General features: G+C 40.7%; 1 protein-coding gene across 1 annotated transcript in view; it reads left to right on the top strand.

Moving 5' to 3' along the window:
• HSD11B1 (hydroxysteroid 11-beta dehydrogenase 1) overlaps positions 1-24,059 on the top strand; it is a 63,676-nt gene that overhangs the window by 18,386 nt on the left and 21,231 nt on the right. The window contains exons 2-5 of the mRNA XM_068986307.1: positions 6,860-6,973; positions 7,725-7,855; positions 8,558-8,669; positions 8,799-8,984. Of these exons, the coding sequence (XP_068842408.1) occupies positions 6,886-6,973; positions 7,725-7,855; positions 8,558-8,669; positions 8,799-8,984 (517 nt within the window). The 5' untranslated portion in view covers positions 6,860-6,885. The remainder of the gene's footprint in view (positions 1-6,859; positions 6,974-7,724; positions 7,856-8,557; positions 8,670-8,798; positions 8,985-24,059) is intronic.

Raw genomic sequence — 24,059 nt, 5'->3', positions numbered from 1 at the left:
ATAAATGACAACAAAAATACAATGATCCAAAACCTATGAGACACAGAAAAAGCAGTTATAGCAGGTACGTATAATAGCAATTCAATTACACCTCAAGAAACAAAGAAAACTCTCACATACACAATCTAACCTTACACATAAAGCAACTAGAAAAAGAAGAAAAGCCAAAATCCAAAGTCAGTAGAAGAAATCATAAAGATCAGAGAGGAAATAAATGAGATAGAAATAAATAAAACAATAGCAAAGATCAATAAAACTAAAAAAGTTGGTTCTCTTGAGAAACAAAATTGATAAGCCTTAACCAGAATCATCAAGAAAAAAAGAGAGAGAACTCAAATCAATAAAATTATAAATGAAAAAGGAGAAATTACAACTGACACTGGAGAAATACAAAAGATCATAGGAGACTACAATAAGCAACTATATGATAATAAAATGGACAATCTGGAAAAAATAGACAAATCCTTAGAAAGCTACAACTCTCAAAGACTGAACCAGGAAGAATTAGAAAATATAAACAGATGAATCACAAGTGATGAAATTAAAACAGTTGCTGGGGGCCAGCATGAGGAACTCCACCCATGGCAAATGTCATGAGGAAGGAGGCTTGGCATACGCAAAGGCGTGATCAAGCCTCAGGAAACCCCCTGTTCCCGAGCATCTACCCCCAAAATCAGAGTCTGTTTTATGCTCTCACCTACACCTCTGACTTTACGGGGGGCTCTCCCCCATCACCATTTCTCTCAGAGAAGGAGTAAACGTGCAGCTCCAAGGCAATAAAAATTCCTGGGCGTGACAAGAGTGTTTCAGCTTACGGACTCCTCTGAAGGTTATCTAGCCCGCCTGTATAGGTTCGTCCGGCTATATGTGATTGTTTACAGCCTCCCAACCTGAGAGGCATGAGATGTTTTAGACTTACTAAAGGCAAATTCTTTTGGGAAATTTTCAGTATAGTGGGTTGGTTAGAAATTATATTGGTGAAGGGTTTTTTCATTTGTTGTGCCAATAATTGCTGCTAATTCCCTGCCCTGGGTGGGACAAGTGTGTCTCAGGTCAAACCTCTCAGCTGACAGACTAGCTTGTGTGACAGGATTATCCATACTCCTGCCACTACGCACATGATTGTTTACTACCTCTCAACCATAAACAGCACAGAGAGTTTTGGAATATTTTGAAAGTCTTAATTAGCATAGGGCTTTTCTCATTGTTGAGTCAATGATTGCCGCCAGGCCTCCATATCCTTAGGCATCTGGGAATATATTAATCAATGTATTTGGAATATAGAAAAGAAAATACAGTAGTTTTTAAGGTTAGAAATACTAGACTTTTTGAGTTAATGAATTTTCTCTTTTGTAATAGATCACTGTACTTTGTTATAAATCACTGTGTCCTTGCTATGTAAAAATGTAACTTTATCACTATCTTAAGACTACATAGATCTTAAGGGGAGCATTAGTGAAAGGATTTTCATTTGTTGGGCTGATGTTTGCTGCTAAATCTCCATATTCCCTGTCCTTATAATGAATATAACTAACATATAGGAGAAATAAGTATCAACCTTTAAGCATATAGGAGAAATAAGTATTAACCTTTAAGATTAATCATGTTAACCTTGGGTTAAATAAATTCCTTTCTTGATTGTAACTCACTACACCCTCACCCTATAGGAATGCAACTTTATTTGAAGGGTGGTGCCTGGTTTAAGAAAAAACACCCTTGGAAGAAATAAGTTTTTTGGTTATCAGAAAGAAAGGATCATAAAATGTCAGCAGGTCTCATGGCCAGAAGATGATGTAAAATCCCTAAGACCTTTTTATGTGAAGCACCTGATTTTGATAAAGGTCAGGACTGCTGACCCCCACCTGACTCTGTATTCATCCCTATGTGTAACAAATGGTATATAAGCAAACCCCAAAATAAAGAAATCAGATCAGTTTCCAGAAAGACTGATTCCCCCATGTCGTTTCTTTCTTGCTCCCTGTTTTTCTGGCTGAATTCCCATCTGGAGCATGGATGCTATTCCACGTAAACCAAGTTATTCACCCATCTTTTTCTCCACTAATTTTCCTACTACACTATCCATTTCTAATCTCTATATATATCTGTAATTAAATATGTATTTTTCCAAGGACGCTGACTCTGTCCCCACCTTTGAATCACCCTGGATCCACCGGGGCTGGACCCCAGCAAACAGTAATTTAAAATCTTCCAACAAACAAAAGTCCAGGACCAGATGGCTTCCCAGGTGAATTCTATCAAACATTTAGAGAACAGTAACACCTACCCTTTTCAAACTCTTCCAAAAAATTGCAGAGGGAGGAACACTCCCAAACTGGTTCTACAAGGCCACTATCACTATGATACTAAAACCAGACAAAGATATCACACACACAAAAAAGTATAGATCAATATCACTGATGAATATAGATGCAAAATTCCCCAACAAAATATTAGCAATCCTAATCCAATAATACATTAGAAGAATCATACATCATGATCAAGTGGGATTTATCCCATGGATGCAAGGATTTTTCAATATATGCAGATCAATCAATGTGATACACCATATTAACAAATTGAAGAATAAAGACCATATGATCATCTCAATAGATGTAGAAAAAGCTTTTGACAAAATTCAGCACCCATTTATAATTTAAAAGAAACAAAAAGCTCTCCAGAAAGTAGGCACAGAGAGAAACTACTTCAACAAAATAAAGATCATACATGACAAACCCACAGCAAACATAATTCTCAATGGTGAGAAACTGAAAGCATTTTCTCTAAGATCAGGAACAAGACAACAAAGGCCACTCTCACCACTATTTTTCAACAAAGTTTTAGAAGTCCTAGCCATGGTGATCAGAGAAGAAAAAGAATAAAAGAAATCCAAATTGGAAAAGAAGTAAAACTATCACTGTTTGCAGATGATATGATTCTATACATAAAAATCTTAAAGATGCCACCAGAAAGTTAAAGAATTAAGTAAAGTTAGTTAAAGAATTTAGTAAAGTTGCAGGATACAAAATTAATGCACAGAAATATCTTGCATTCTTATACGCTAAAACAATGAAAATCAGAAAGAGAAATTAAGGAAACAATACCATTTACCATCTCAACAAAAAGAATAAAATACCTAGGAATTACCCTACTTAAGGAGGCAAAAGACCTGTACTCATAAAACAATAAAACACTGATGAAAGAAATCAAAGATGACACAAACTGATGGGGAGATATACCAAGTTCTTGGATGGGAAGAATCAGTATTGTCAAAATGACAATACTACCCAAAGCAATCTACAGACTCAATGCAATCTTTATCAAATTACCAATGGCATTTTTCACAGAATCACAACAAAAATTTTTACAATTTATATGGAAATACAAAAGATCCCAATTTGCCCAAGCAACCTTGAGAAATAAAAACGGAGTTGGAGGCATCAGGATACCCAAATTCAGACTATACTACAAAGCTACAGTCATCAAGACAGTATGGTATTGGCACAAAAACAGAAATATAGATCAATGAGACAGAATAGAAATCCAAGAGATTAAACCCACACACCTCTGGTCACCTAATCTAGGACAAAGGAAGCAAGAATATACAGTGGAGAAAAGACACTCTCTTCAATAAGTGGTGCTGGGAAAAGTGGACAACTAAGTGTAAAAGAATGAAATTAGAATGCTCCTTAACACCATACACAAAAATAAACTCAAAATGGATTAAAGACCCAAATATAAAGCTGGGCACTATAAAACTCTTGGAGGAAACATGGGCAGAACACTCTTTGACATAAACCACAGCAAGATCTTTTTTTGATCCACCTCCTAGAGCAATGAAAATAAAAACAAAAATGAACAAATGGGACCTAATTAAATTGAAAAGCTTTTGCACAGCAAAGGAAATCATAAACAAGATGAAAAGACAACCCTCAGAATGAGAGAAAATATTTGCAAATGAATCAACAGATAAAGGAGTAATCTCCAAAATATACAAACAACTCAAGCAGTTCGATATCACAAAAACAAACAATCCAATCAACAAATGGGGGGATGATCTAAATAGATATTTCTCCAAAGAAGACGTACAGATGGCCAAGAGGCACATGAAAGATGCTCAATGTCACTAATTATTAGAGAAATACAAACCAAAACTACAATGAGGTACCACCTCACACCAGTCAGAATGGCCACTATCAAAAGATGTACAAACAATAAATGCTGGAGAGGGTGTGGAGAAAAGAAACCCCCTTATACTATTGGTAGGAATGTAAACTGATATTGCCACTATGGAGAATGGAATGGAGGTTCCTTAAAAAACTAAAAATACAACTACCATATGACCCAGCAATACCATTACTGGGCATATACCCTGAGAAAATCATAATTCAAAAAGACACATATACCCCAGTGTTCATAGAAGCACTATTTACAATAGCCAGGACATGGAAATAATGTAAGTGTCCAGCCACAGAGGAATGGATAAAGCGGATGTGGTACAAACACACTGTGGAATATTACTCTATCATAAAAAGGACCAAAACTGGGTTACTTGTAGAGATGTGGATGGACATAGAGTCTATCATACAGAGTGAAGCAAGTCAGAGAAAGAGAAACAAACAAATATTAATCCATGTATGTGGAATCTAGAAAAAAAGTACAGATGAACCTCGTTCCAGGGCAGGAACAGAGATGCAAGCATCAAGCATGTACATATGCACGCAGAGGGAGAAGGGGAGGGTGAGATGTACTGGGAGATTAGGCTTGGCATAGATACACTACCATATGTAAAAGAGATAGCTAGTGGGAACCTGCGGTATTGCTCAGGGAGCTCAGCTCAGTGCTCTGTGATGACCTAGAGCGGTGCAGTGGAGGTGGTGGGAGGGAGGTCCAAGAGGGAGAGGACATATGTATACATATAGTCGATTCACTTCATTGTACAGTGTAAACTAACACAATATTTAAAGCAACTGTACTCCAATTAAAAAAAAAAAAAAAAGATCCTTAGACCAAAACTTTTAAAAACTGCTAAGATTTAAAGTCATCAACCATTATGTAGCATCCTCATTCTCATCGATGCATTTTACTGATGAGAAATTATTTCATCAGGGACTTCCCTGGCAGTCCAGAGGTTAAGATTCCACACTTCATTGGTTCCATCCTTGGTCAGGGAACTAAGATTCCACATGCCATGGGCTGTGACCAAGAAAAGAAATGTGTATATGTATATGTATATATATATTAATACATATATGTGTAGATATATGTATTATATATATAATATATACATATATATGTGTGTATCTTATACATTCATTTGTATATATATTAATACATATATGTATATATATGTATTATATGTATATATATATTATATATATGTGTGTGTGTGTATCTTATAGTTCTGACACTGTGTAATATAATTTTGCATTTGCATTTTTAAAATATTTTTTCTCTTTTGTTCTCCATGAACTATCTGACCCTCAACTGTTCTTAGATCTGAACTGTTTCCTGGAAAGCAGGTGTGGGCCTTTGTTGACAAATTATTTCATCTCCTCTGGGTCTTAAATTATTTTTCCTTGCTCTGAAGTGAAAATTCAGTGAGTGTTTCCAGATACTATACTTGGGAGTCATAATTCAATTTCTCTTAATCTTATGTGAATCCTTCACCCTCAACCTACATTCCTCCTCCAAAGCACTGGTACCCTTACTGCCATATTAAATTGGTTTCCTTGGCTCCATTGGCAACTTGCAAAATTCTGGATTTTCTCTGTGATAGGGTAGTGGGTATGGTTTCAATGGTGGGTTTTAAATTGAAAAACTTAACAATTACAATAGCCTAAATTCTTTGAGGATTGATCCTTGTGACAGACATACCAACATGGCTATTTCTATATTTCTGTGATAAATTCTAAATTACTAGGGATTTCTCCCCCTAGTCCTTTAATTGTTAACTGGGTCAATTTTTAACAGATCAATTTTTAACTGGATGTGGGCTTCTCAGGCTAGCTTTGCTTCAACGATGCTCATTCTTTTTTCTTCTACATCAGGTTCCCCTCTTCCTATTATCCTCTCCACATTTTTTTGGTTCTCTATGGTGTTTGAAAGACCTACTTTAATAGCTTTTATTTCCTTGACACTCATCATTTCTTCTTTATTTGCTGTTAAAGTAATAAGTGCACATTCCATTGCACTTGCCTGAGAGTCTTGACCGGTCATGGGTTTCCCGCCATCTGGGTTCTAGCTGGTGTGCATTCTCCTTTGATGTTGTAATATTGTTCATTTAACTTGAGTGTGAGGTTTATAAGGCTTGTTTGCTTTTTTTTTCCCCCTCCAAGATGTGCACCTTTTTTTTTCTTAAGCTTATTTTTCTGTTTTGTGCTGTTATTTTTAATTGCTTCCGACTGGGAGGTGGGGCTGAGAGTGAGATTGGCTTGACTCTGGCTCTCTTCGCTATTAGTCACACTTCCCTCAGAAGCCCCACACACGCTTTCTCTCTAGCTTTTGATATATCACTTTTGAAAGGCCGTTGATTCCTGGCGTAAATGGTGTTCCGAGGAAGATGGGCTCGGGGTAGGGATGCTCAGGAATCCAGTTCTGTACAGTCATGAGCCTGGCCATCTGGAAGTCTCTTCTTGCTCAATGAAATGGAGTAAACATTGTCCATTATGAAATCTACCACGCAGGCTGCCAGGGACGAATGGGATCCCACCCAAAGCCAATCGCGGCTCTGACAGGGAAATTGGCTAGCACTGCCTGAGACTACTCCAGCCTCCCCCGTCCCTGATGTCACAATTCAGAGGCTGCTGCCTGCCTAGGAGGTTGTAGAAAGCTCTGTAGGTTCTCTCTGTGTGTCCCACAGGGCTCCTCGCGCCAGATCCCTGTCTGATGGCTTTTATGAAAAAATACCTCCTCCCCATTCTGGGGATCTTCTTGGCCTACTACTACTATTCTGCGAATGAGGAATTCAGACCAGGTAAGTACCAATGTGTTTAATTTTGGAGGAAAAGATTTTAAAACCCAGGGATGGCTGGAGGAATCGATTTTAACACCCAGGGATGGCTGGAATGTTTCTGAGGATCAGAAGGAGTTCTTGATCCCCAGAGTTGCTGGACAAGACGGGACCCTGAGGTAAGACTGTGCTTCTGTTTATGGGGTGTGAGGAGGTTAAAAGATTGCTAAATAATCCATGTTTTATTTGGCACATTAAATTGAAAGCAATTTCAGATCTCCTGCAAAAAAAAAGAAAAAGAAAATGAGGGTAATTCCAAAATTCACAACTTCACCAGATAATTGAGCTCTGTGAAGGGGTGGATAAGTGGGAAATAAGAAGGAATTCTGGAGTTGATGACTAAATAGAAGTGAGAGAAAATCCCTGGAATCTCTATGAGCACATGTGTTTTGATGACTTTTTGAATTTTATTTCAGTTGAGCAATCGGATGAGTCCAGAAACGTCTGGAACTCCAGTGTTTTAGCTAAACTCTCTGTCCATAGGGGTTTTCAAAAAGGGCAGCAGGGAGACTTGCTTTTGAGCCACCAAAGCAAATTCCCATTTCAGAAAATGTTTACGAAAGACGGGTCTGTCCCTTCACTGATTTATGCAGCTTGGGATGAGTTGATATGGGCTCATAACCTTCAGACACTGAGATAAAGCTCTCCACCTCTAGAGTGGGAGGAAGAATGTTGCTGCCATGTATGGTCCTCACTTCCTTTTGGGGTTTCCCAGAGATGCTTCGAGGAAAGAGAGTGATTGTCACGGGGGCCAGCAAGGGAATCGGAAGAGAAATGGCCTATCACCTGGCAAGGATGGGCGCCCACGTGGTAGTGACAGCGAGGTCAGAAGAAAGTCTAAAGAAGGTGAGGGTCCTGTGCCCACAGCCGTATGTACCTCATGTGCCCAGATGTATTCCTTTATATGCTTGCATATACATGCCAACGCATAGAACTGGCACACTCAGACACAGATACACACACAGAGGATTCAAACATCTGCAGGAATACCAAAGTATGCTTGTAAGTGTCCCTTCTCGTGCATACATATCTAGACACAAAGTTCTTGGGCTCTGCATGCTCACAGACACGCCCATTCACACACATTAACACATGGAGTTACAGACATATAGCCATGTACTCAGATACCAACATTCCAGTACCTACTCAAGAATTCACATTCTGGTCACCATGCAGACGCATGCCCTCTTATATACTCAGACTCACAAACCCAAGGATACACAAATATGCACAAACCTAAGGCTACCCACATGGAAACTAGCACCTATATCAATCATGTGTTCAGAACCACCTGTTCACAGAGACTCAGGAGCACAAACCGTGGACTTAAACTCCAGCACCATGATTTATCCATCTCTAACCCAACCTTGTTCCAGACAGTATTTCAAACAGGACAAATGCCGCGTCCGTTGCCTTTAATGACACACATGTACACACACTTTTCAGGGCTGTGAGCAACCTCTCATTTAAGCCCCCATTATGCCAGAGACTGCCCGCCCCAAAGGTCTGCAGCCAAGACCGACGCCAGTTGCCACTGTGTCCCTGCAGGTGGTATCCCGCTGCCTGGAACTGGGGGCGGCCTCAGCGCACTATGTGGCAGGCACCATGGAGAACATGACCTTCGCAGAACAATTTGTTGCCAAAGCTGGAGAGCTCGTGGGTGAGACAGCATCTCCTCTCTCCTCTTCTGGACTTTGTCCTAGGGGTCACCAGGGAGCTTTTGAGACAGGGGCGGGGGGGCGGGTTATCAACCTCGGATGGTTTCTCTCACCACAGCTGTCTCTTGCAGGGGGACTTGACATGCTCATTCTCAACCACATCAACTATACGCCTTTGAGGGTGTTTAGCGATGACATCCATCTCTTGCGCAGAAGCCTAGAGGTCAACCTCCTGAGTTACGTGGTCCTGAGCACGGCCGCCTTGCCCATGCTGAAGCAGACCAACGGGAGCATTGTGGTCGTCTCCTCCATAGCCGGTGAGTGTGCCAGGGGCTGGTGCGCAGGGCAGGAGCGGCCTGAGTGCCAGGGATGGTGGCGTTGAGGGCTGTGCCATGAACATGCATTTTGCCCATTTGCATGCCGAGAAGGAACACAACAGAAACCAGAAGTTGAAATGCTTAAGCTGATACTAAACAAAAGCTGATTAACAGCTCGCCCATATGTGTGGACCGGCAGATATATGAATAAGAGCCTTGGGTAAGGAAACTCACTGAGGAGTGTGCATGCTGAGAAACAGAGACAGTGTTTGGAACAAGGGAGATGAGAGAGTTGAGGACTTGTTCAGAGTGAGTAGACTACCGAGTTCCTGGAAGTAACAGAGAGAGAGCAGCAGTTCAGAGGGCTTCCCTGCACTCGCCAGGTGGTTTGTGATCAACAAGCTGGAGTCCAAAGGGTCATCGAAAGGCTGCCGCCTGTCCTGAGTCTCAGAGAGAGACTTGGTCATCATAAAGAAGATTTTGCTTCTTCCATGACCCAGAGCTATAGGCTGGTGAAGTTAGTTGGTACAAAGGGAGAACTGAGAAGTGAAATATTTTAACAACACACAGTTGACTGGTAAGTGGGTTAAGCCAAGGCAAAATGAACAATGAAAACAAATAAACCATATTATAACAGACCTGCCCATATCGGGGGTGTTCTCCAAAATCTGAACTTGCTACATCAAAAGTTCTTTTTAATCCACGAACAGGGTAGAGAACAAGTGTGTCCAGAGAAATATTCAGAAAGAGAACACTGCAAAATCAAGAGAGGCCCCCTGTGCTTTTGATGGTGACAGCATTTGAAGGGATCACCAGGGAAAAGCCAGAGTTTCCAACTTTGGGGTTTCCTAGGCCCGTTTCATTAGGGTTCCAGTGGAGAACTGCCACACATATTTGTTGATTAGTCAGTGAGAGGGATGTGGCTGGAAGACCCAAACACCAGGATCAAAATTAGCCATCTGCATGTGGCTCCTAGCAATGTGAAAACAAATCACCTAGAAGCTTTGTAATTTCTTGAGTAGCTCACAAACATGCGTTATTATTGTGACTCAGAACACCATCTATATTGTAAACAGTCCTACTTCCTGGATGGATGGGAAAGGCCTGCATAGTGATAGGATAAAAGGGCAGTGTGTCTGTGCTACCCGCCAAACAGAGTGATTGATATGCATCCCTGTGCTTCCTGGACAACACAGACTCCCCCACCCCTCCCCAGACACAGCCTCTCTCTGCGCTGAAAGGAAGGGAGAGCATCTGGACGCATACTGAGTGAGAGGGTGCTGGGCACATCCCCAACCCCTCCTCGGGCATCGGCCAAAACCCGCGGGTCGGTCATGGTGTAGGTGGCTTTTATGATCTCGGTTGATTGATACAGCCACTCTGAACATAGGGTGTGCTTTATCTGGTGAGTTTAACTCTGTGTAAGATGCACGCGGCCGAAATAGTCTCGGAAGGAACAGAATTAGCACAGCAGACTGGGGACATGATGAAATTCTGATAACCTCTGTTTCTGCACATCTTCTCCGACGACTAAATGTCACCTCGTCGTCTCTGTGGACTCTGGGAAGCAGAAACCTAGCTGGACTGCTGTCCCCCGTGTCTGTTGTTTGTATAGCCAAGAATCCAGCCTGTTTGTTTTGAAGAATGTCTGAATCTGCAAAGTGCAAGCACTTTCCTTTCGGACCCTAATTGAAGAACTTCTCTGCTCTAGACTATATTCTTTTTTTTTTTAATGGAAGTTTTGTTGATTTACATAGGCTATGTTCTTTCAGAGAGTCAGCAAATGTGTTCCTTAATCCTTCCTCCTTAAAAATCTGAATCCCACAAACAGGGCGATGCAAAACCTCAGATTAAACCTAAGGTCAGCCAAAGAGCATTGGGATGGCTTTTTAATCATTCTTTCCAGGGACTGCATTAAGTGGTTTATTGAATTGCAGTAATCAGCAATTGTTTTTCTCCCCAGTGCATTTTCATGTATTGCATTACATAGAAATCCTACACTTTTGATATGTTCTCTAAAACGCTGGCTACTTCTTTAGCATCATCAGAGACAATACTGTCGCCTCTGGGAAGGTCCTTACTGTCCACATCCATCTACCACTCAACACCATTTCTGGCACCTACTGCTCAAGTTTCTATGTATGTGTAACATCTAGTTACATTGCCTAGTCTTTCACTTTTCACCATGTGCTAGTTTGAGTATATGTCAAACGAGTGTCATAAAAACCCAAATTTACAATGGCTTAAACATATCTAAATTTATTTTTCTATCATGAAACGGCCTGGGGAAGAGTTTAGAGCTGCAAGAGAAGCTCTATCCGTGGAATCATCTGGGGACTTTCTATCCCAAAACCAGCATCCCTGGGCATTATTATCCTCACCTATGTGTCCAAAATGGCTCATTATCATGTCAGAATTCTAGCTAGAGAAAATGAAGAAAGAAGAACACTTTCAAGGAAGAAGAACTTGAATGTCACACGCTTCTGCTATAGCTAATTGCAGTTATGGTCTTTATTCAGGATGGACTTGTGTCCAGCTGAAAATCAGGGGTTCTATTTCTATAAGACACTGATGTTGGCAAACAACAGTCTCCCCTACATCACCCATCCATGTAAGACTAGAGGTGGTGTTCCGTCTAGGACACCCCACACGTGTACCTCACACCATACATACACATTCTGGGACCCAATCTCTATCACATCCAAGATCCATCATGAAGTCAAAAAGATCAGGCAGTGAAGCAGGGAACAGTGGGGTAGGATAAAGAACGAAAGAAAATACCTGGATGGTATTTGTGAAAAAACTGAGACAGGGAGATTAATACTCCAATATGACTGGGGGGAAAAAAATCACTGAATTAGGCAGAGAACATTTGAAAACATCTGGAGAAAGCTTATCAGCCATGAGTCAAAAAGGTTATCTTAGGTTAAATTTTAGAAAAGTAAAAGTCGTTCCATTTCTGAATCCCCTGATTCTGTGAACCCCATAACTAAGTCACCTACACACATGACAGCTGGAACCCAGCATCTGACACTGCTTCTCTGCCCTTCCTTTATGCCCCATCAAGGGAATCATGGACAAACCACTGCCCCCCACACCCTGGCTTTCCCCTGAGGATCCATTTACCATCACCTCCTGTAAAGACTTTTCAGTCTTCACCAGATTCCTTTCAACGTTTCCTCTTTATTCTTACCTACTTCATGCTAAACTACCTTTAGAAATCCTACTTCCTCTCTATTTTTTGGCTTCATTGATGAGACAAATATTAGCAATAATTAGAGTACAAATGTTAACTGCATTGGACCAGTATAAGGGTAGGGATCGTGATTCTTCTATAGCAAGAAAAATCTAAGGCCTATTCTGAAATGAAACTAGACAAAATAAAAAACAGGGCTTCTTCAAATATTCAAAATGAAAAACACATCAAAAGGAGTAAAAGAACCTTGTCAATAACCTCTGAGTGCTCAGATCTCTCTTTGGAAGTTCCATTAAATATCTCCAGTTACCTATTCATTATTCTCCAAGTAAATCTTTTTAAAAGATCAGCATCCCATATATTTTCTAAGTATTATTCAAGGGTGTTCCTTTCCCTGTTTACTCATTCCCAGTCTTGTTTCCCACTATTTTTTATACATATGTGTAGTATTTCGATCACATTATAGCTGACTAGCCAGAAGCAAATAGCCTGTAAGACAATGCTTTCCTGGGAAAACTCAAACCAGTGCATGAAGTCATTTGTTGGACTTTAACCCATTTGTCAGTTGTGGACTGGCTGTGTGTTCTAAACCTATTTAAAGAATTCTACATTACAAAGAAGAAAAAGAAACAGGTTTCTCAACTGATCAGCTAACAGGATTTGGATTACGCGAAATTCCGCTTTGCATAAAGACAAGAATGTACAGCTGTTAATCTTAGAGCCTTCAGCTGTGACATCCATTTGTTCCTGAAATATAGGCTCATTTTTAATGTACGGATATGACTTGAGGGGAAGCGAGGAGGGTGGCAACCAAGATCTAGGATGCAAAGGAGCCTAGCAAATACAGTAAAATGAGGTAATTTATCCCTCGCCCAATTGCCTTACTTTTTCTAAGAAAGATGAATCTTTACCCTTAAATCTGATTACCGCAGAAATAATTTTCAGGGCGCACAATTGCCAAGGTGAGTGGATGTATTTCTACGTAGAGATGTAGGTATTTACGTGATGAGGGGAATGCTGCAGGTCTGAACAGTGTTGAGGGGCGTGGGAAGAAACACCAGGAAGGGAGGCATGTGTGTGTGTGTGTATGTGTGTGTGTGTGTGTGTGTAGGTTTGTCCTCTACAGGGCCTGGGAGAAGACCTAAAGGAGTTCAGAGGAAGAACCAACCACCTGCACATAAAAACTGCAGGAGTCATTGCTGCCTAAATCCAAGAGACTGTGCTCAGACAGCATCCGGAGGACTCAAACAGCTTGGCACACTGGAACTGGAGCTCAGTGTCGCGTCTGCTGCCCGAGAGCGGCAAGGGGAGACTTTAAAGTGGGGGAGAAGACTTGCTGCTGTGACCGCGACAACTTAGTGCAGGTTGGAAACAATGCTATTAGTGCAGGTTGAAAACATAATGCTATTTATGTGACCATTACTCCTTGGTTACTCCCTTGAAAGGGGTGGGTTGGAAAAAGTTAAGTAGTCATGGCTCCTTAACCCTGCTAGACCATTATTTTCATTCAAGTACTGTTCCTGACGAAAATAGCAGAGTTCTACCATCATCCATGCCTTTATGTCCACTCACCAAAGAGTTTGGAAAGGCTTATAACAAATACACTTTATTTGGAAATACCCAAGTAAAAAATGAGGTTTTAAGAGAAGAATATAAACATGCCAAAATTAGACTTAACATAGATGCTGTGCTTAAGTTTCTAAATTGACTCTTGGGTTTCTTGACAAAAAAAGGAATAAAACAGAATCGATGATAGACAAGATTATATTCAAAAGAAGGAAGCATCGTAGGGAGCAAATTCTGAAATAAACCTCTCATAAAAGATTACAAATTAAAGGCACAAAATAATGGAACTAATAATGGCCCTAATACTTTTTAAAAATGTTTCTGTGATTATAAAAGCTACACATACACACACACAGAGTATGAAAATTGGGAAAAAATGAAGAGAAGCACAAAGCTGAGAATAAAACTCCATAGTCATGCCAATATTTTGAAGAATTTACTTCTAGATACATATAAATACAGAACAATTATTCTTATGGAACCAAACTCAGGTAGGAGATCAAACCAGTCAATCCGAAAGGAAATCAACCCTGAATATTCATTGGAAGGACTGATGCTGAACCTGAAGCTCCAATACTTTGGCCACCTGATTCAAAGAGCTGACTCATTGGAAAAGACCCTGATGTTGGGAGAGACTGAAGGCAGAAGAAGAAGGGGATGACAGAGGACAAGATGGTTGGATGGCAACACCAATTCAATGGACATGAATCTGAGCAAGTTCCAGGAGACGGTGAAGGAAGGGAAGCCTGGCGTGCTGCAGTCCATGGGGTCGCAAAGAGTCAGACATGAGTAAGCGACTGAACAACAGCAACAACAAACTCAAGTCTCTCACTCTTTCGCAGCAAAGCCAATCTACGGACACCAGGTTATGGTGAAGGCATGTACAGCGTTTATTGCAGGGCACCAAGCAAAAAGAACTTGCAGCCCATGCTCAAAAGACTCAAACTCTTCACTGAGTTTTAGACAAGGGTTTTTTAAGACAGTGTTGCGGACACTGTCATAGGATTAGCTTGAGGACCTTCTTCTGACTGGTTGATGGTGAGGTAACGGTGATGTTTCTGGGATCTCAATCATCACCCTTCTAGTTTCAACAGTCTGGGTCTATGTGCTTGTGATCAGCATGTAGTCATCATCTGAGTGGGGGAGGGGGAGGGGGGCATAGTTTCTGCAGAACAAATCAAAGATAAGCATCGGATTATAATTTACATCCCTTTAGAAGGATATAGGAGTCCTGTGACTCTTGTCCTAATCATTAGCTACTTGAGTTTGTTCTTTGTAACTTGGAGAAGGCCTAAGAGACGAAAGCCTTTTTTTCTACAGAAAGAAACAGAGGACATGGAAGGCCCATAGAACCCAGGAACGCCCCACAGGGTCCCACTTGGTTTCAATCTCCCCTTTTCTTTCATACTCCTCAATCCTGAGGGAAACTACGGTGGGACAAGAAAGGGAATTAAGTTTTGAATAGAAAGGTTAATCATAAGCTCAGCAGGGGAACTCTGTTTTAGGAGGACTTGGATGTAGTTACTCTCAATGTATTTTTAAAACCCTAAAACAAGAATCTTGCACATAAATCTATGACTTGGTTGAGTATTTCCTTGATAAATTTTTAGTGCTAGATTTACTGGGTGAAATGATGGAACTGATTCTAAGGCTATTGGTATATATTTCCAAATTGCTTAATATAAAAGTGAAAAATAAAAGACCTGACTTTTTAAATATACAAAAATAAAACCCATTTAAATGAATATGAACATCATGTTCCATTCCCACCTTGAGTATATCTATGAGTGTTCATCTCACACCTGCTTTGGAGAGTTAACCAAGTTTTCAGCAACTGACACTTCTGTAAGTAAAGGAACAAGGCATTCAGTGGTTACAATTTGAATTTCTTTGTTTACTTATGGAATGGAATGTGAGGTCCCTGTCCCCTTGAGAGCAGTAGCATTCTATTTTTGGCTATACTTATTTCCTTATTTCCTACAACAGCACCTGGCCTGTGGTGGATATTTCATAAAAGTCAGGTAATTAATGAGTGAATTTCATGTTCATGTGTTTATAGGTCATCTATATTTTCTATTCTGTGAGCTGTTTTTCCATGTCATTGCCTATTAAGATATTAACAAAACTTTTCTAACAGTAAATACAGTGAATCAATGTTGCATGCAGCTTCATGCTGCCAAGTCTGACAAAGGTATATCGCTGAAACAACTTTAATGTTATAAAGTGAAAAGTGAATTTGACCTGGTGACATTAGATAGCTTTAGATGGTTGAGCTTGACCCAGGGAGGTTTCTTCTTGAAAAAAGCTTTGATTTTAAAAAGAAGAAATCTACTCAAAGATACTTCGAAATGAGGAATGGCTGAGGAGAGAGAGATTAACGCTACACCTGAGAAATTTATGCTACAGGTAAACCTGCATAAATGCTTCCCAAGTGTGTCGATTCAGTTATCAAAGAATATGAATGGTGGGCCCACGCTGAGCCAGGCATAGCTGCAGATGCTGGGGCTGTAGCCATGAGCAAGAGAGGAAGGCAAGGCACCTACGACCGGAAGCCCACATCCCGGTGCAAGCGATCCTCACTGCATTCTTCATCCAGAAGAAACCTGAATACCCACCACTAGGGCCAGGTTCCTAAATGGAAGTGAAATACCATGTAAATTTTTATGAGTATTGACTATAAGAATCATATGTTCACGAAACAGTATATGTAGTGTGAGTTGCCCTGTGCTTAAAGAAAGGGGCTTTCACCTTTCATTTTATTCACTTTGGAGCTGCTTATTGTACAAGCTGGGTATGAATTTTGTTAGAATAATTTTTTTTAAGAAAAGTAAGGGAGAGGATTCTGTACAAGCAAAAGCGAAATGTTTCACCTCTGAGGATGGCGAACTTTAGGAGGACAGAGATTGTGCTCAATCTCACAAGTAAACAAATAAATTCAAGTGACTGAAACTACTGAAACACCGAATCCCATGAAGAAGTGGAGGTGTCTTTCTTGTTTAGCTGGTTTTTTGTTTGCCTACAACACTGTCAACTGTTGCAGACTATATTTAACTCTACAAAGTGGGTATGAGATGGGCACTGTTACTGGTTTTCACTATTGATCTTTAAAAGTCTTGTCCTTCAGTTTTCATTGTACCTAAAGCAATTTGGCAATGTGTATTCTATATGTAGAATATGAACATTCTATAGTCAGTATGTAGCCTTGAATTTTCTTATCATTTTGTTAATGAGCTCGGGTTCGGCTAGCTTGCTGCTCAAAAGCCAATAATTTTGGCTCAAAAGAGGCAAGTGTCAGTAGAAAGGGAAGTTACTTCCATCAGAAAAGCCAGCAATCTTGGGAGAAAGTGGACCCATGTTCCTGAGACCAACTCCAGAGATTCTGCTCAGCCTTGACAGTTTTTGAAGGGAAAAGGAGGGAAAGAATCTGAGTGAATCATCAAGGCAGGAGGCTGAGTTCTGCATCCTTCTCCACTATATGCAGACTGGCTGACTCTCTCTCTTCAGAGCTTATCTTGCCCCTATAATCTGCCTGCAGGACCGCTGAGGGGACTACTGGGGGTACAAAGCTAGTTACTCTTCAAATACATAATTCTTCATTCTTCTTTTAATCTAGGGGAAAAAATCAACATGTATACATTCAGGATAGCATAACTCAGAAGTTAGTTTAAATTGCCTAGTGACCTCATTCCTATAGTTAGGTTCTTTTGAGGCTAGAGGGGAACAGAAATGGGCAAACAGGAAAGGAGCAAAAGAGCTATTTCGATTCCTCACTGTCAAACATCATTCCATTTCTATGGGTTTAGGAGCGAAGGTCTGTCTTCTCTAATTTCTTTATGCTGACAAAGGATTGCATATTTTCTGAGTTCAAGATGCCATCATGGGTCTGTAGTGTCTCTTTGCTGACAATTTTAAATGTCTGCTTACATGAATATGGGCAGAGCAAGCTATAATTATTTTGATGCCCAGAAAGATTTAGATCATTATGAGTAATAATGTAATTCTCTTGAGACCAGTTCTTAGAATTGTATTAGTCAGATTCAGTGCTGCTCACGATGGAACAGCTTATGTCATGTCCCCTTGTGGCTGTTATAGCATCTGAAACGCAGCTCAGGGATATGCATCAGACACCGAGACTATTAGGACTCTACTCTCCTAATCATTAACTGCTCGAGCCTGCTCTTCCGTAACTCTGGGAGTCCTGGGAGACTTCAACTTTTCTAAAAACAAGAGGTGGGGGACATAGAGGGGATTTTGTATCTGGGGCAGGGGGAGCCTGCAGCGTTCTGGTGGGTCCCAAATTCACCTAACAAATACAATGCTAAGAATCTATCAAGGAATAATCATCAATCCAATCATAGATATATAAACAAAAACATTTTTTGTAGAATTTTTTTCAACCTGTCTATATACCTAGAAGCAAAACTACCAACACCTACCTAAAAATAGCCAACGGGCATGTGCCTGAAGTCAGATTCCAATTAACATATGACTGAGCTGAGTGTATTATATGGGTTTTAAATCATTTAACATTTTCCCATGATCTTGTTCAGGAACTTCCATGTAATAAGTGCATATCATAAATCCTTTATTTCTAGCATTAGAAAAGTAAGCACTCACTAAATAATTAAATGTTATGAATGATACTTAAAGAATATTATTTTGAAGAGGCGCCGAATCACTGGCCCTCACTGGGCACACATCTGTCTCAGTCCTCCCCTGGGGAGGTAGCTGGCCTTGAGGGAACTGCGGCGAGGCTCTCCCAGAGCTAGCATGGTTAGGCCATACCTGCTTCCCTCAATGCACCCGCTCCTCCTCCCGCTCTCCCTGTTAAGCTCTGCTTCACTTGGGACAGACTCAGTCTGGCCATCACAGTCCTTTCTCAGCCCTCAGTGTACCCTTGACTTCAGCCCCATTGCCTATTCTCTTGGTCTCTCCATATTCCAACTCTAAAGTCCCTCCAAAGAAGAGATATCTAACTGGTTCAGCTGAATTTTATAAGTCAAGCCCCCAGATCACTTACGATGACCAGCCTAGAGAAGTACAGTCATTGACTCAGGTCAAATCAGTGAGGCCACGCTGAGGGCAGACAGAGCTAGACTAGCGGCAAGGTAGGCAATGCTATAGGCATGTCTGAGCTCCCTGAACAGCCTTTGGGTGTGCGTGCAGTGTGGGTGCTCGGTAGTGTCCAACTCTTTGCAACCCCATAAACTGTAGCCCATCAGGCTCCTCTGTCCGTGGAATTTTCCAGGCATGGAGCAGGTTGCCATTTCCTACTTCAAAGGATCTTCCCAACCCAGGAATCAAATTCACATCTCTTGTGTCTCCTGCATTGGCCGGCAGATTCTTTATAACTGCGACCTAGGAAGTTAGCCTTTGCATGATTTTCCTTAAATACTGCTTCTGTCGAGAAGCAGTGGCTGCCTAACTGGAGATACTGAGACTGAGATAAGGAGGGTGTCCACACAGGGGCAGCAGTGGCGGTCTGGTGTAAAGTTTCGGAGCTCAAGTGGGCAGCAGAGGGTGTCCATACGGCACCTGGCACAGGGCTTCAGAACCGAGAGAGGCAGAGAAGGTATGTGCAAGGAGGCTGCAATGGGGCAGCCCAACATAGACTGCAGAGGGCATCCTTGTGTCCTGGCATGGGGTGTCAGAGCCCAGGTATACTGCAAAGGACATCCATGTAAAGGGCACAAGAAGCAACTGCAGATTAACCACCTTAATCAAATAAGTGGTATATGTTGAGGATAACAAAAGCTAGGTTCTCATTTCTGGAGTTATAAATATGAAAAGGAAGACAATTAGAATGAATCATGTGATGTTTAATTGGAACTGGAGGTGTTGGTATGAATGGATAACTTTTAATCTACATAGATAGATACAGAAATATAGATACATGTGTCTATATGTGTGTGCATATATTCCCTAGCTCTGTCATCTGACAGGCCTTGGGAGCACACTTAGCACCCAGATCTTAGTTTCTAAATATCATTCTGTACTAAAAGAAACCAAGACTTCTCGGAGAAATGGTGTTGTGCCTATAAAGAAAAAACTGCTCAAAGAATAATGACATGTTATTAGAACACAGAAACTTTTCAAGGGCTCCCATGAAACAAATCTAGGACCATCTAGGACCATTGGGACTTTCAAATAAATAGTAATGATAAAAACAGATTATAAGCTATTACAGACAATAAGAATTCATAATGATATAAATAAACACAGGAGTAAATAAGCAGGGAGAGAATAAGGTTTTCCCATACAATAAAAAGCCAAGTGATAAATACAGAAGGAATAATGAAATTAGGCAACCATTTGGCAACCATCACAGTAGTCATTTATCCAAGAAGTATCAATCAATGCAAACCTAGTGGGTAAAATTTAATAAGAAATACAGTATTTATGTAGTCTCAAAGTACTACCCTATTCAACAACAACAAAAAAAAAAAAAACAGCCTGATTCAAAAATTGGCAAGGACTTTAATAGACACTTCCCTGGAGAAGACATACAAATAGCCAAGAGTTACATAATAACTGCTTAACATCACTAATTACCAGAGAAATGCAAATTGAAACCATAAGATGTCACCTCACAACTGTTAGGATGGCCGAAATCAAAAACAGAAACAAAAAATAACAACTGTTGACAGGATGTGAAGAAATCAGAACTCTTGTGCCCTGTTGGTGAGAATGCAGCAAGGTACAGCTACTGGGGAAAATAGATGGAGGTTCCTTCAAAAGTCAAAAACAGCATTACTACATGATGCAGAAAGTCCACTCCTGGTTATATATCAAAAGAACTGAACGCAGAGTCTTTCTTTTCTTTCCTTCCTTTTCTAAATTGAAGTATAGTTGACTTACAATGTTATATTAGTTTCAGGTGTACAACACAGTGATTCAGTATTTTCAGAAAGCAGAGTCTTGAAGGGATATCTGTACCCTCATGGAAGCATTATTCACAATAGCTAAAACACGGAAGCCATCCAAATGTCCATGGACAGATAACAGATAAGCAAACTGAATTATGGAGCTATGACATACATACAATTCAGTCTGGAAAAGAAAGGAAATTTTGATATATGCTCAGTTCAGTTCAGTTCAGTTCAGTCGCTCAGTTGTGTCCAACTCTTTGCGACCCCATGTATCATAGCACGCCAGGCCTCCCTGTCCATCACCATCTCCCGGAGTTCACTCAGACTCACGTCCATCGAGTCGGTGATGCCATCCAACCATCTCTTCCTCTGTCGTCCCCTTCTCCTCCTGCCCCCAATCCCTCCCAGCTTCAAAGTCTTTTCCAATGAGTCAACTCTTTGCATGAGGTGGCCAAAGTACTGGAGTTTCAGCTTCAGCATCATTCCCTCCAAAGAAATCCCAGGGTTGATCTCCTTCAGAATGGACTGGTTGGATCTCCTTGCAGTCCAAGGGACTTTCAAGAGTCTTCTCCAACACCACTGTTCAAAAGCATCAATTCTTCAGTGCTCAGCCTTCTTCACAGTCCAGCTCTCACATCCATACATGACCACTGGAAAAACCATAGCCTTTACTAGACGGACCTTTGTTGGCAAAGTAATGTCTCTGCTTTTCAATATGCTATCTAGGTTGGTCATAACTTTCCTTCCAAGAAGTAAGCATCTTTTAATTTCATGGCTGCAGTCGCCATCTGCAGTGATTTTGGAGCCCCAAAAAATAAAGTCTGACACTTTATTTATTTCCACCGTTCCCCATCTATTTCCCATGAAGTGATGGGACCAGATGCCATGATCTTTGTTTTCTGAATGTTGAGCTTTAAGCCAACCTTTTCACTCTCCTCTTTCACTTTCATCAAGAGGCTTTTTAGTTCCTCTTCACTTTCTGCCATAAGGGTGGTGTCATCTGCATATCTGAGGGTATTGATATTTCTCCCGGCAATCTTGATTCCAGCTTGTGCTTCTATGCTACAATATGAATAAACCTCGAGAATATTATTCTAAGTGAAGTAAGTCAGTCACAAAAACACAAATACTGTGTAATCAAATTTATATGAGGTACAGAGAGTAGTCAAAATCGCATAGAAAAGTAAAATGGTGGCTGCCAGAGACTCAGAGGAGGGGGAAGAGGGAGTTAGTGTTTAATAGGTACAGAGTTTCAGGTTTGCAAGATGCAAAGAGTTTTGGAGATAAAAGACGGTGATAGTTGCACAACACCATGAATGCATTAATACTTAGTACCACTGAACCATAGGCTTTAAAATGGTTAAGATCATTTGAAAAAATGAGAAAGTGAAAAAATGAAACAAAAAGTATGATCCTTCAAAATATATTTATTGATTACGGAGGGGCAGGTATGAAATGAGTAATTTTACAGTGGAGAGACCTGACAGACACCACCTGAACCAAATGATCCAAGTTACTTAATATCCCAGGTTCTGGGATAAACTGAAATCATGCATCATCCAATGGGCTACAGTGTGAAGGGGAGAAGTTAGTTTGTAATGATCCTGTCAAAAATATATGCCTGAATCAAATCATAAGGAAACAGAAATCCAAACTAAGGAACATTCATCAGCAGTGTCCTGGTAAATGGTTACCAACTAGCTCTCTGGAAAGGGAACATTAAGAACTCTGATTTGTAGCACTTCCATGGTATAAATAATCTCTTGATAGCCGTATCAACAGGAGATCAACCTGCTTGCAAAATTCATGATCACTCCACAACCAGCACTCATCATCCAGGATAAGCCAGCTCTGGTACAAAATGACTGGCGGTACTCTTTGATAATGTCTAAGTCATGAAAGTCAAGGAAAAATTAGAGAATTTTGAGCCTAAAGAAAGCTAAAGAGTTATAACAACTAAAATGCAAAATATAATCCCTGACTGAATCCTTTGCTGTAAAGAATATCATTGGGACAAACTTGAATGGCACCTGTGGATTAGATGAAAGGGATAAATCAGTGTTGACGGAGGAGGTTGAATAGTGGCCCTCAGAACACACATCTATCTACATCCAAACTCCTTGAACCTGTGTAGGTGACCTTATTTAGGGGAAAAAAAAAAAGGTCTTTTCAGTTGTGATTAAGTTAAGCATCTTTCAGTATATCATCCAAGATTACCTGGGTGGGACCTAAACCCAATGACAGTTTTCAGGTTCAGTTCAGTTGCTCAGTTGTGTCCAGCTCTTTGTGACCCCATGGACTGCAGCATGCCAGGCTTCCCGGTCCATCACCAACCATTGGAATTTACTCAAACTCATATCCATTGAGTCGGTGATGCCATCCAACCATCTCATCCTCTGTCGTCCCCTTCTCCTCCCACCTTCAATCTTTCCCAGCATCAGGGTCTTTTCCAATGAGTCAGTTCTTCCATCAGGTGGCCAAAGTATTGGAGTTTCAGCTTCAGCATCAGTCCTTCCAATGAATAGTCAGGATTGATTTCCTTTAGGATGGACTGGTTGGATCTCCTTGCAGTCCAAGAGACTCTCACGAGTCTTCTCCAACACCACAGTTCAAAAGAATCAGTTCTTTGACACTCAGCTTTCTTTATAGTCCAACTTTCATATCCATACATGACCACTGGAAAAACCATAGCCTTGACTAGACGGACCTTTGTTGACAAAGTAATGTCTCTGCTTTTTAATATGCTGTCTAGATTGGTCATAACTTTTCTTCCAAGGAGCTGGCAAGAGTGAACATCAACATTTTAGGAATCAGCGAACTAAAATGGACTAGAATGGGTGAATTTAACTCAGATGACCATTATATCTACTATTCTGGACAAGAATCCCTTAGATGAAATGGAGTAGTCATGAAATTAAAAGATGCTTGGTCCTTAGAAGAAAAGCTATGACCAACCTAGACAGCATATTAAAAAGCAGAGACATTACTTTGTCAACAAAGGTCCATCTAGTCAAAGCTGTGGTTTTTCCAGTAGTCATGTATGGATGTGAGAGTTGGACTATAAAGAAAGCTGAGCACCAAAGAACTGATGCTTTTGAACTGTGGTGTTGGAGAAGACTCGTGAGAGTCTCTTGGACTGCAAGGAGATCCAACCAGTCCCTCTTAAAGGAAATTAGTCCTGAATATTCATTGGAAGGACTGGCTGAAACCAGTAAGAGAGAACTGAAACCGGCAGTCAGAGTAGCTGGAGGAAACCCAGGGAAGGGTTTTGGCTGAAGACAGGCAGTGTATGGTGTTGAATCAGCCCCAAATCCTTTGAAGATAAGATAAAGCCTGTTGCTTAATTTCACGAGGTGACTTTAGCAAGAGCATTTCTGTGCAAGTACAGGAGGGCCTGGGAAATGTAGCTCCTCTATTGCCTTAGAGCCTCACACTTCTCCCACA

Source organism: Capricornis sumatraensis, chromosome 14 (genome assembly GCF_032405125.1).
Source record: "Capricornis sumatraensis isolate serow.1 chromosome 14, serow.2, whole genome shotgun sequence".
NCBI lineage: Eukaryota > Metazoa > Chordata > Mammalia > Artiodactyla > Bovidae > Capricornis > Capricornis sumatraensis.
Note: the sequence above shows the minus strand (reverse complement) of the source record. Positions and strands in the feature narration are given on the sequence as shown.